Source organism: Tauraco erythrolophus, chromosome Z (genome assembly GCF_009769465.1).
Source record: "Tauraco erythrolophus isolate bTauEry1 chromosome Z, bTauEry1.pri, whole genome shotgun sequence".
NCBI classification, from domain to species: Eukaryota; Metazoa; Chordata; class Aves; order Musophagiformes; family Musophagidae; genus Tauraco; species Tauraco erythrolophus.
In genome coordinates, this window is record NC_141496.1 from 10,279,908 (window position 1) to 10,293,465 (window position 13,558).

Here is a 13,558-nt window from a genome sequence, read left to right on the forward strand (position 1 = left end):
CCAATGACACATACAGTAGGTCCGTGAAAGCACAGAACCGCGCTAGAGATTCACTGGGTTTCCATGCTTATTCACATGGGTCATGACTGGCTCTTAACCAACACACTATACATCCTGATACTTAGTTTTTCCTGTGATCACCACTGTATTCTGCAGGTTGCACTCATCTGCTCTACCTTTGGCACTCAAAACTACAAGCAACTCATCCTAAGATAAAGATCATACAGAACAAGATGAAACATATTAATTTCATTTTTAAATGGAAAAAAAGGAGTGTGGTTTTGGTGATGCTGCTGACTTTCTTTATTAATTTATTTTTATTCCATCATTTCCACATCCAGAACTGCAATTACTGGCACTATCTCTTAGGTTTTTGATGCTCTGCTTCCACTGTTGAAGTCAGTATGAGCATCAAAGCTCTTAAATGCACATTAAGAACAAAAGCAACACTGATCTTGTAACAACTACCATCCCCTCTCAGTAAGGGAGGGCTCACATAACTCTGCCTGTCTCCAGAATTACAAAACCAGACAGATCTATTTTAAATGCAAAACTAAAAACCTGACCATGTGCAATTCCAAACGTACTTCTGCTGACAAGCACAGAGTCTAGCAGCTGAAACTTCTTCCTCCCTGAACCTTCTCTACAGTCATGGTCCGCTGCCAGGAAAGCTGGTCCATGGACCACTGCCTAGTTGGGCAACTTGCTAAGTAAGGCTCCGTGCCTTTACATACGAGGCAATCTCAAGGTTACAGTCTTAATTTTAACACATCATTACCTTGAGTTTTAGAAGACTCTTCCTTTCATGCGGAGGGTAGTCTCCCACCCTTCATAAAGGAGGTATCTGTTACAACATTTGAAAGTGACTAGTAGGAGTGAAAGCCAAGTTTCATTTCTTACAGATTCTTTAGAATGAAACAAACTATATCTAAAAAGTGCAGATATGCTTTTTTATTTCTTTTGCCATTCAGGGGAGGGGGGAGGGAAAAGCATCTCTGATTTGTATATTAAAGCACAAGCATCTGTCCTACTGATGATATTCTAGGGAAGCACATTAGCATAAAATTTAACGATGTCAAATAAGTGGATGTGAAATAGGGACTGCGTAAAGACACTATTTCCAAGCCTGACAGAAACATCACTGTTTAGAAATGCAAATGAAACCATTATGTTCAATAATTATATGAAAATATGAACAGTTCAGCATGTTTTCCAGCCCTGATGGCGGTTAATGGGATGTACGCTTATGTAAATAACTACTATTAAAGCTAATGCTGAAAAAAACTAATAAATTCATACTAAAGCAACTGATTTAGTACGCTTTTAAACCCCAGCAGTGCTCACTTATTAGAAAGGAGTGCATTCTTATGTTTAGAACTCATTACTGTTACAAGTCACTGCAACTCCATCAATTACCATGCATTAATGAAAATGGGACACATACAAAAAAAATTATTGCCTCTCAGCAGTTTTCTTTAAAGACAAAATATAGGGGTATTACCATCATGGGGCCTTGAGGGGAACTTATCAGCAACATAATCTTTATTGCTACAACTGTACTCCCTATGCTATAACCCTGGGGTATTCTTTTGTCCCAAGAAGGGGCTAATCTTTATGTACAACTCTTGACATACACGCAATGAAAGTGACCATACTGCCATCAGTAAAAATGTACCATTTTCACAATTAAAAATGCATTTAAATAAACGTATTCACATTAGTATGTGAACTGAAAAATGTTGACGTGAAATGAAAAACTACAATTCATGGAACTAGAGCAAGGAGGTGTAATGCAAATAGAATGAAGGATAAAAGGTACAGATCGAAGTCTTCTATAAAGTTCTTGTATCTGGATAAATTCCATCCAGTTTCACACTTCCACTTTTAACGACCTCCTAGAGAGCCATGGAATTAAGACTTCAAGCATGCTATTCATTCCTCTTTGGATGTTTTCTCCAATTCCTCGGCGTTACGCAAAAAATTCTTAGCCTTGGTTAAACATCACAACTGACTGAGGAAAGAAAACCAACACAGTGCTGTTATAGCAATGAATTCGTCCAGAAACTAAAAGCTGAGATTTATTGAATGCCTGTAACTCTGCAACCAACCCACTTTCATTTTCTAAGCAGTGTCTGAAAATAAGATCTTAATGTTAATATCCACTAGATCCTAAGAAGTTTACCAAGGCTTAAAATGTTTTTATATTAGTTTGCATTCACCGGCAGTTTAAAATTAAAGATGGGTTTGAACAACCTTGCAAGAGACTATGGCCAAAGAACTGATGCCAAATGGTGAAGACTCATATAGGACAGTTACCTGTCCAGTCTCAGCTGCTGTAGAACTTCAGTCCAAGATGGCATTCTGCTACTAAAGTCACAGTACAGACTCGTAACTCATCTGACTACAAAAGCATCATCAATAAGAATTCCATAGCAACAGACGGGAGGAAAGAAATAGTTTTAAGATTTCGTCATGCATGAACAGTGACAAAGTTCATACAGGCCAACGTCCAGTATAATAGCCAATGGTAAATTACTGCTATGTTTAAGTGCAATGTTCTTCCTACAGCATAAGGCAAAAATAAAGGCTACCTCAGCCTGTGAATACAGTCTAAAAGCAGGTAGCAAAACCAGCCTTTCAGAGGGCCAGCAGCTGACAGCAGACAACAGCAAACACACACGTGATGACAGCCACTGTGACAAACGTTTGATGGGAGGGCGGTGGAAGAAAAAACACAAAACTATCTGATTGCTTTCACTAAATGTCTGTTGAAAGAGAGGTATGAAGTGTTTTGCTATCTAGACCATTAAAATTATTTCATGAGCGAAGGCCACTCTAAGGTTAAAAACAGTAAGACAAATTTGCTACCGATTAATAATAAAGCCATTCATTTTATTCTTCAAATCTAAAGTAATTACAAGCCAGAGCATGGCAAATGGATTTAGCAGAAGCCATTACGTCAGAAGAATCCTTTAAAGAAGAACAGTAATTTAAAAGACTAAACTGAATAATGAACTCTCCTGAACAACAATTATTATGAGATTGATTTATTGAAAGTGTATTTAATCATGCAAGAAATGTTTAAACTTTCCAAAATAGTTCAGGAAGACACAGAAACCAATAGCAGAGGCAGCCCAACGTCCTCATTATAGTTGAGAAGCTGAAGCAGATGGAGAATTCATTTAGTTTGGAAGGATAAAGTACATCAATTTCTCTGAATCCACATTTCTAGTCAATTTGTTACAGTACCAGCTTCAACAATTAATGATCTCATTTTCCCATTTGTGCCTCCTTTTAAGAGATCTCAGTCTTTGTTTCCAAATGAGCCAAATGTCATAAAGGAAAATGTAACTCAAAAAAACATCACTTTGAAAGCTCACATGCCTAAAGCCAAATGTTTCAGCAATAGCCACAAAAGCAGCGGCCAAATTCAGCCAGGTAAGTAGCCTGGTCAGTTTAAGTCCTTGAAGAAAGAAAGATCAGCCTTTCACCTGACACACAGTCCTCACCAGCCTGACCTCTACAGAGAAATACTTTCTACCTGATCTACTTCAGGTTTTTTCATTATGATAACTGATGTTGATATGTGAGACGGCCATGGCTGAAGCTGCATTTCTAATTACAGATCTCTCTCTCTAAGTTCTGGCAAGGGCAGCTCATCATCATATCCAGTTTTGAGACCCACACCAGACAGTCAGTATAGATAATATCATGTCTGTGCTTAAGATACCATTCATCCTCCAGAGCTAGAAGACAGGTTGCCTGTGAAGCATATACCTACATACCAGTGGTTGTCAAAAACCTGGCAGAGCAGAACTCTAGCTCTTTAGCCAGTAAGACTGCAGCTCAAAACCACAAAGTCTCCAGTACCAGGAAGAGATCACCACAGTACAAAATTGTCACGAAACAGACAAGATGTGGAATGCTACTAGCCCTCAACACTCACCTCAGTGGGCCTTCAAAATTCTATGCCAGAGCTGCTAGGTGGGAAAGTCTTCTCCTCTTCAGTCAGCCACACACAGAACGTGATTTCACATTTCACAGTATAAATTACAAAGCAACTCTGCTTCTCTTATCGCACAGCTATATTTTTGTATTGACAGTACTATCTCACAGACAATCCTGCACCACTGAGTGTGGAGTTTTAGTGCAAAAAGCCTGTCTAGCTCATATTCTACAGAGGCTGACGTTGACTGCTTAGATGCTGCCTGTCAATTCTGGGTAATTTCATAACATGGATGTTGTGGCTCGCTTGTTCTCTAAGACACTAGCTAGGATTAAACATAGAAAGCTGAGCTTTAAATGAACCTCTAGTCATTGATCCATTTGAACACTCAACATTACAATATGTTTCACCTTGTTTTAGTTTAAAAGTTCATGAAAAATTCAAAATATCTTATTTACCCAATAGTCCTTGACTGATTCTTCTACATTTAAGAAGTTCTTAAATACATACATTATTTAGCCAATACTGCCATTACAGAATAGCATATAAATATTCAGGGACTTTTTAATAAGTTCAGCTTTTATTCAATAGACCATAATGGTTGCTTAGAAACATTTACTAGTAGGAAACCTATAATAACAGTAAGGGAAACACCTTCAAAGAGTGAAGCAGTTGGATAAAATGGAAGAAAGGAGCAAAATACTAATTTTTCATTCTCCTCACATGCCTTCAAACAAATTATGATGCACAAAAAGATACATAGTATGCATTCACATATGAAAAATAGGAAGGGAAAAAATATAAACTATAAGCTGAGGGAGTCAAGTTGAGAAATAAAAGAAAAACTATGATGGTCATTCCAATTCCTCAGTTCGTAACTTGTCAGAAACTATACTATCAGAAAGCATACCATGGCAGGGGGGTTGGCACTAGATGATCTTTGAGGTCCCTTCCAACCCAAACCATTCTATGATTCTATGATTCTACAGAAACTATAACAAACACAAAAATCATCCTTAAACGTAGCCAAAGTTAAACTCTAAAGTTGTTACTGAGTTTTAAACAAATAGCCTGACTTTCAAAAGCACTAGGCACGAGATTCCTGCAAACAGCAATTTTTTCTGTATTCAGAAATTTCCTTCTTGTCTTTTATTATCTTGAGGGGGGAAACAAGGCAGGAATCCAACTTTCATATATACATGCTTAACTATACTGTTAATTTTCATACCTCATTTCTCTGTGACACTCTGTGCTGCCATTGTGAGCTGTCCTTTTGCAAATAGCAGCCCTGGGGATGCACATACATGCGTATCTGTAATGCACCACAGGAGGACCACACATTCAACAAAGTACATTGTCAAAGGCTTTCTATGCAAGACTTTTTGTTTTGTTTTTTCACCTGTGATGACAATTTGGTAGGTCAGATTAAAAAAGGAAAAGAAATAGAAGAAGTGCCTATTTCTCTCCCCATTTTCAGAAAAGAAAATTCAAATTAATAGATAAAAGTAATTATGACAGAATAAATAAGTAAATTCTGTACTCTGATACCTGCTTTTCTATCATTTTGTTCTTTGGCATGAAGCAAGTCAGCAGTTATTTTTCTTCTGAAAAATAATACTAATACTACATTAACACAGAAAGACAGGAAAAGGAGAAAATATGTAAATAGCACTAATTTATGAGTATATGCAAGAGTAATGTAATGAACAGTACTACAGCAAAACTAGAAGTGTTTTATTAAAGACTCTAGATAATGCTTATAAGAAGCCCATTATTCTTCCAGCAAATTAATATTCTATGTCTCACTAACCATATCAGCAAATGAACTGTTTTAGTTAAGTTAATATTCATGTTAACCGCATGCAAAATCAACTAATTAAGTAGTCTTAAGTTACAATATTAAGGATATATGTAAACAGAGTCTGTGATCATTTTTAAGACTAGCCAAGTAAATCATATGAGATTCGTTATATGAACTTGGCTAGGTCTTGAAATCAACAGATCACATTCAGTCAGAAAACAATTCCAACAAAAAGCTAAAGGAATCCAGGTACATTCTAAATATAAACCAAAAGAGCAGTTTAGTAGGGCTGATGAGTTTAAAAGTTACAAAAAGAAAATAATAAGTTTATAATAAACAGAATCTCTTCTTTCCTTTCCCTCTCTATTCTTTGTCTCCAAAATTATAATTTCAGCATAACGTAGAATTCGATCACCATTTTTTTTTAATTTTATTTTAAGAAGTATGCTCTTCCCCAATTAATAAATCTTCACAGAAATGTTAAGGCTGTTTTTCCTTCTTCATTTATGCAACACCATCAAATTTAGATGAAAAAAAAATCCCTAATGGTGATAACAAGAAAAGCTAAAGACCATAACATAATTTATTTAGCCTTTGAAATAACAGTAGTATTTGTTTCTTAATACTCTCATTATTATCGCTTTTTTCTTAAGACATCTATCATGACAGTACTGGGGCATCTTACAAAAGATATTTTCCTATTTCTTAAATTAAATGGTATTTGGGACCTAAATTAATAATAGGTGCTTAAAAATATGCTGGGGGGGGGGGAGTAAAGCCAGCAGCTTTTTCTCTCAACAGTTCCTAGCAGAAGGAGAAGACGGGACAATGCAAGTAGCTTAAGAACGTATTCTGAAACACTCATCCCTTATTCTGACAATGCAAATGAAACAACAAAAATAAGAACATCGAAGCTGCAAGTCAAACACTCCAAAGGCAATGCCAGAATTCAGATTGCCACTAGAAGCACCGTTCAGTCACCCAGTATGTATCCATCACAATCTGGGGATATAGAAGCAAAGAAAAGTCAAATACTAAGAGCAGGTGCTGAGGAAGACACAGAGGTCAGTTACACATGGTGAGCCTTCTCACATGAGCTTAGACCCAAATTCTGTTTCAAAGTTTGGAGGGTGCCAGAATACATTGAACAGACACATCTCTGCTTTCACCAGCTGTCTCACAATCATCTGATCAATCCTAGGCCACACGCCTCCATCCTGGCTCTTCTTTAACCCTGACTGATTATCCCAAACACTTTTGAACGCATCTGTTACAGGCTTTCCTTCTTTCACATCAGCCATGCCCAGCCTAACCTCCTTTTCCACGTCTTTACTTCCAGACACGTTCTAGTTCTCGCTTGCCTGGTACAGCCTCCACTTACATCTTCCCCTCTACCTCCTGCTTAATCTTCCCTTTCAGAAGATTATTTTCTTCCACCGCTTTCCCACCCTTATAGCTACAAATGCTTCCATTGTGGAGGGCATCAAAAGAATGGGAGCAACTGTTACTGGATTTTCCAGTTTGGCCCGATTAGGTGGATTTTAATTAAGAACAGCAAAAGATGTCATCACAGCGCACACACCTCACACCACTAAGCATCACATCTCTAAAGAATGGTAGCACTAGAACTTTTTTGGAAAAAGGCTACAAAAGTTTATTAGAGACAATATAAACGTTTCATCATCTTTTGGTTTCAGAACTGGTTGGAACACGTAAGATCAAGTTTCTTTTGAAGGAAGTTGGTTTCAAATGGGTACGTCCTGTGAAAACCTAAGCCGAAATATCTACTTTTGACCAAACAAGACAGTATGACAGATTTAACAGTACTGCTTTAGGGAAAAGGAGTAGACCAGATGACTACCTGAAATCCCTAATTTTCCCTAATTCTGTCTGGCAACCTTCACAACAGGTTGGCCTATTTATGATTCACAGTGTGCTCATTAGGGTTGTAATCTATTAACTGCATGCCCTAGTAAGAACTACTCAAATTTTGAAGTTTCAACTGCAATGGAAGGACGGAATTGACTTTTAAGTTTGCATGAAATTTTAGTTGTTCCCTACTCAGACAGCACTGACCAATTCCAAAGCAAAGGAAGCTTAGGCTGCAGACAGATACTATTTTTTTAATACTGATAATTTACTTAAAATTTTGCAGTAGATCACTGCTTACCACATACTCCCTTACCCACTAAAGCTTTTGTGATAGCTCATTAGCAACGAATTCAAACGAATGGGTCCACATAGCTTCTCAAAAAAAAAAAAACCACACAACCACAACAAAATGAGGAAAATCTGCCTTTAAAGTAAGGATTTCAAGCACACAAAGCTTATCTTCACTGCAAGAGTCTTAATAAGAAAAAAAAAACCAAACAAAACACGTTGCTGAAAAAGAAACCCACCACCACTCCCCATGCTATTCAAATTAAACCTTTACCAAGTTGAAATTACACTTCGCTGGATAGCTGCAGTTATATCAGAAGCACCAATTTATTACTGTAGGATAATCTTTAATACTGGGCTAGATAAAGTAATTTTATAGAGAATAAATTAGCTTGGGGCAGGGGGGTAAGTAAAATTGATTTTACCAGACTTGAAAGCTTTTTCATATGGTATTATATCCCTGATATCTTATTTGCAAATGAATGTGGTACATTTCAGAAGAACTTGAAGAATTTCAAGTTGCTATACTTGAAAATAGCCAGAATCTATATTCAACTTTGGCAAGTCATTTCTACCATTTCTCGTCTCCGCAACACGCTTTAAGATAAAAAATTAAACATGAAGAGGTACGTTGAGGTTCTTGAATCATTCATGTATGATAGGCAAGTATTGCAGTTGTTAAAATTATATTGTTGTAAATTATAACCTTCTTTTATATTTCTAGGTTTTACAGAGTTTTATGAAGTGTAAAATTGCATGCATTAACCTTCTGCCACGTCTACCAGACTTCTGAAAAAGTATTCATGCTACTGCAATCTATTTCTAGTAAAGGAAAAAAAAACACCAAACAATCCACCTGCCCACCCCATCCCAAAAAAAAAAAAAAACACAACAACAAAACAAAACAACACACAAAAAACAAGCAAGCATGCCTACTTCCCAGTATCCAAATAAACCTCAGACAAATTAGTGAAAGCTTTATGTGCATAAATTAAAAAACATTAATCAGGAACATACATCCCATCCGCATTCATGAGCTGACTGAATACACAAGACATAATATACGACAAAACACTGACTTCAGTGAAATCAATGTAAAAGAGTTGTAGTCACATCTAATGGCTCTTAAATACATCAGATTTAATACTTTCCAGGAACTGCTCCATGCTCGGCTAAGCTTGTTGATGTGTATATCATTTAGTACAAGCAGACCAAATTCTTCCTATCAATAGAAGTGCCACTGTGCTACAAGGAATCTTCTGGCACAAATACAGACTGGGCGGAGAATGGATCGTGAGCAGCCCTGAGGAGAAGGACTTGGGAGTACTGGTGGACGAGAAGCTCAATATGAGCCGGCAATGTGCTCTTGCGGCCCAGAAGGCCAACCGCATCCTGGGCTGCATCAAGAGGAGCGTGGCCAGCAGGTCAAGGGAGGTGATTCTCCCCCTCTACTCTGCCCTCGTGAGACCTCACTTGGAGTATTGCGTCCAGTTCTGGAGTCCCCAACATAAGAAGGACATGGACCAGTTGGAGAGGGTCCAGAGGAGGGCCACGAAGATGATAAGAGGGCTGGAGCATCTTTCCTATGAGGACAGGCTGAAAGAGTTGGGGCTGTTCAGCCTGGAGAAGAGGAGGCTCCGGGGTGACCTTATAGCGGTCTTCCAGTACCTCAAGGGGGCCTACAAGAAAGATGGGGAGAGGCTGTTCAGGAGGGCCTGTTGTGATAGGACAAGGGGTAATGGTTTTAAAATAGAGGGAGGTAGATTCAGGTTGGATATTAGGAAAAAATTTTTTACCATGAGAGTTGTAGAACACTGGAACAGGTTGCCCAGAGAGGTGGTGGATGCTCCATCCCTGGAGACGTTCAAGGCCCGGTTGGATGAGGCCCTGAGCAACCTGATCTAGTTGGAGATATCCCTGTTCCTTGCAGGGGGGTTGGACTAGATGACCTTTGAAGGTCCCTTCCAGCCCTAACGATTCTATGATTCTATGATTCTGGGTCTTCAAGGGCAATCTTCTGCTAACAGAGACAACATATCACTGAATTCCTTTCATAAGCCAACCAAGTTGCGTCATAAAAAAGCTTTTTTTTGTTTTCGTTAAGCCTTCCACAGCTAAACTGTGAAAAACAATTACTTAAATTCTACAGAACCCTCCTCTGACTTAATCTTTACGGACTGTTTATCTCCATTTATTTCTGTTCCAACACCTGCCTTGAAGAGTCTCCTTTTGCCTCAGCATTGTCTCTCCCTCTATTCACCTCTAGTATCTCAACCTACTTCTATATGGCCAGTCACTATTCATGAGTACACACACACACTTCAGTCCCTTCTTAGAAAATAGCTTCTCCAGGCCCCCCATCATCTTAAGTAGCCCTTCTCCACAACTTTTGTCACTATCTTCAATTTTTCACTGGAACAAGGGATGACTCAGGACTGAAAAGAGTATTGCGCTTTCACCAATGCTTTTAAAAACAGCATTAGTATCCTCCCTACTTGAAATGCAGCTCCTGATGAATCGCGTAATATTGGCGTTAGCTATCGCTGCAGCACTGTCTCTTCCATATCGCACTGCAGTCAACCCTCAGCCTTCTGAGGACAAGAAAGTATCAATATCAAATATTTGAAAAAGAAATGAGCAAGAGAATTTGGTAAAGGTCTATCGCAACACACTGAAGGAAAATTGTCATTCCTGCAACATCGACATTGCATGTGATGTTCCGGATTGGGACTAAGCATATGCAGCTTAACAAAAACTGAAGTCAAGGCCTGCAAGAAAAAAGAATCAGCTAACTTTATAAAAAAAAAAAAAAAACCAACAAACAAAAGGTATGCCAAAAAAAGGCCTGACTGGCTAAACCTCCTAGTACATATATACAATTTAAATGCCTTCAGTGTAAAATTGTCTTTCTCTAGACACGGAGAGCACTGGAATACCATGCAAGTTTTAGACCTCAATTACAACAACCTAACAGGATTAAGTTAAAAAAAAAAAAAAAAAAGAACCAACTATAACTGTATTTTAATGCATAAATTCCTTATTGTCGTTTTTAGTTGACAAATATCTATTTCATAGAAAAACAACATCATAGGAACAGCTGGATGGCAGTTTTAAGCTTAAATGAACCAGCATCACATGCTGACAAGTCATCTCTCTGATTGCTTTTGAATGGCAGCACATGCAGATTTATTCTCTGCCATAAATTAGAACAATTATTTCTCTGTAGTTCACTTTTTATTTCAGACAGTGAGCCCCTGCACATATTTTTAAAGGATATCTTCCCTTTCCTTGATGATAAGTTCATTCTGTTCCTCTAGCTGTCTGATCTTCTTCTCAAATGACTCCTGTTCAGCTTTCAGCCGTTCTTCTGTCACCTCCTTTTCTTCACTTACCCTGAAAAAAATTTGAGAGAAATAAAATATATGCCCATAACCACAGTGTCTGACTTCCAACTCCCCTGCTTTCCAGGCAAATGGATATCACCCCTCCCACCCTTAAAACAGGTTAGTTCCCCATAACGTTTATTTTATTATATTACACTGGAAGATGCATATGACTTCGTGCAATACATTATTTTTCCAAAGACACTGGTCTCACTAGAGTACATGCACATTAATGGGCAGCATGGAACAACAAACTTGAACCCACAATTAGATTCGTGTAGTCTGATTCCCTGCAGCCATAATGAAGACACACTGGAATCCTTACAAGCCTAGGGCGTGTAGACAGACAACTCAAATGGGAGAACTTAGCTGCTGAAACAGGAAGGAATTGAAAAACTTTTCCATTTCTTATTCTATAAACTAATCCTTCTTTCACATTCACTGGTCAAATATAAGTCCAGTAAAGGAATCATTTTTCTTGTTACTTTTCTCCAAACAAAACAGTTTGTCCTTTTCCGGGGATTTTAAAATATGAAGCTGCAGGAGTAAATTTTCCTTTCTTGTCTGGGCCATGGCACCCTGTATCTTGCTGCTCAGCATAAACAATTGGATCAAGATTAAAAGATGACAATGTGAGAAAGGTTTACAATGATCATTTATTCTGCACCTCAAGAGCAGGCTGTAAAAACAATTATTCTGGTATCACGTAGGCAAGAAGACCATTATGCACAGACGATTCTGTAACTATGCTAAAAAACATGGCTTAGAAATCATAGTTCTATAAAAGCTCTACAAAAATATTAAGTAAAGAGCTTAGACTAATAAATATTATTGCTCTGCACTTAGGCAATTTTCTGTTGCTGAAGGCTCTTAAAGTTCAGTCTTTTATGATGATGAAGTAGCTGCCACAACATAGGTGACAGGAGACCAAAGCAGTACAACTTTCAGAAAACTTCAGTTTTGACTTCAAGCGCAAAAATCCTATAGGAAGAGGAAAGGGAGGGAAAAAAATATTTTATATATATTTTTAATATACATATATATATGTAGACATTGGACTAAGCCTTCCACTTGTCCCATCAGACCCATTGACAGTCTTTAACAGAGAACTCCATTGAGAGACTGAGCCATCCATTTAACATAATGACATGTTCCTTAAAAGGGTATGGATTTGTTTTGATATTCCAGTAGAAAAGCCATAAATAACACAATAGGGTCATCCACCTGGGGTGAAGTACAGACAGGCAGTATTCTCCAGGTCTAAGATCAACCCACAGCCCTTCCCACAGAAACTTGTGCAGACTACATGAAGTGGGAATAATTAATAATACTGAAACTCACACCTTTTCTCTACAAACCTGGAGGGAGAAAATTAATATATAGCAGATAATCAAATTATGTAAATGAGAGCGGTTTGAAAGCATGGAACAAACTATTAATTGAAAAGTTTCTAAATTACACAAAAAACCACACGGATTTAGCATAAAAACATTTCACTGTTCATATGCCTGTGGTATCATTTACAATCCTGTCCCCCGCAGTGTTCATCAACTCATTCCTAGGCTCCTTTCGTTCCACTCAAAGGCTGTCAAAAGGGGTGTGCACACATCAGAAAACAAACAATGAAAAGGGAATCAGCTGTATTATCTCTGGATCCATACCAATACCTACGTACTCCTTAGTTATGCAGGCAGCAAACATTTGAAAACTATCTACCATACACCGTTGCTCCCCAACGCAGTTACAACTACAGTACATGTCACTGGCTGCAGACCCAGGCTTTTGCATCTAACCACAACCAGTTTTTCTCTGAATCTAGAGTAATCAGAAAAGTGATTACAGCATGTATGACCTTCCTTCATATAATCAGTGAAAGATGCAAGAATGCTTCTTGTTTCTTAGGGGGAAAAAAAAAAAGTCAAGAACAGAGAATAAAACCCATCAACTAGAAAAAGACGAGGAAGACAGGAATGACCATGTAGACAAAAGAGAGGAAGTAAGTAAGAACACAGGGGGCAGGGGAAGATCAGAAGAGAAACAGAGGACAAGTATCATCTCCAAGGCACTACATAAGGAAGGAAGCTTGCTGACTAACTGTAGGAGTGATGCTGTATTAGACAAAGGAGGTTCGGAACAACTGAAACACTGGGCCATGCTGACACCTAAGAACATTAAAATCAAACAACAGTGTAAGAAAATAAGATAAAGGAAGACCAGAGCACTAGAGAAATTAGATTAAACCTGGCAGGTTTTACCCATCTCTAGGTT

General features: G+C 38.0%; 1 protein-coding gene across 1 annotated transcript in view; it reads right to left on the bottom strand.

Annotated features, from left to right (window-relative positions):
• KIAA1328 (KIAA1328 ortholog) overlaps nucleotides 1–13,558 on the bottom strand; it is a 182,638-nt gene that overhangs the window by 151,145 nt on the left and 17,935 nt on the right. The window contains exon 5 of the mRNA XM_086629470.1: nucleotides 11,185–11,300. Within this exon, the coding sequence (XP_086485596.1) occupies nucleotides 11,185–11,300 (116 nt within the window). The remainder of the gene's footprint in view (nucleotides 1–11,184; nucleotides 11,301–13,558) is intronic.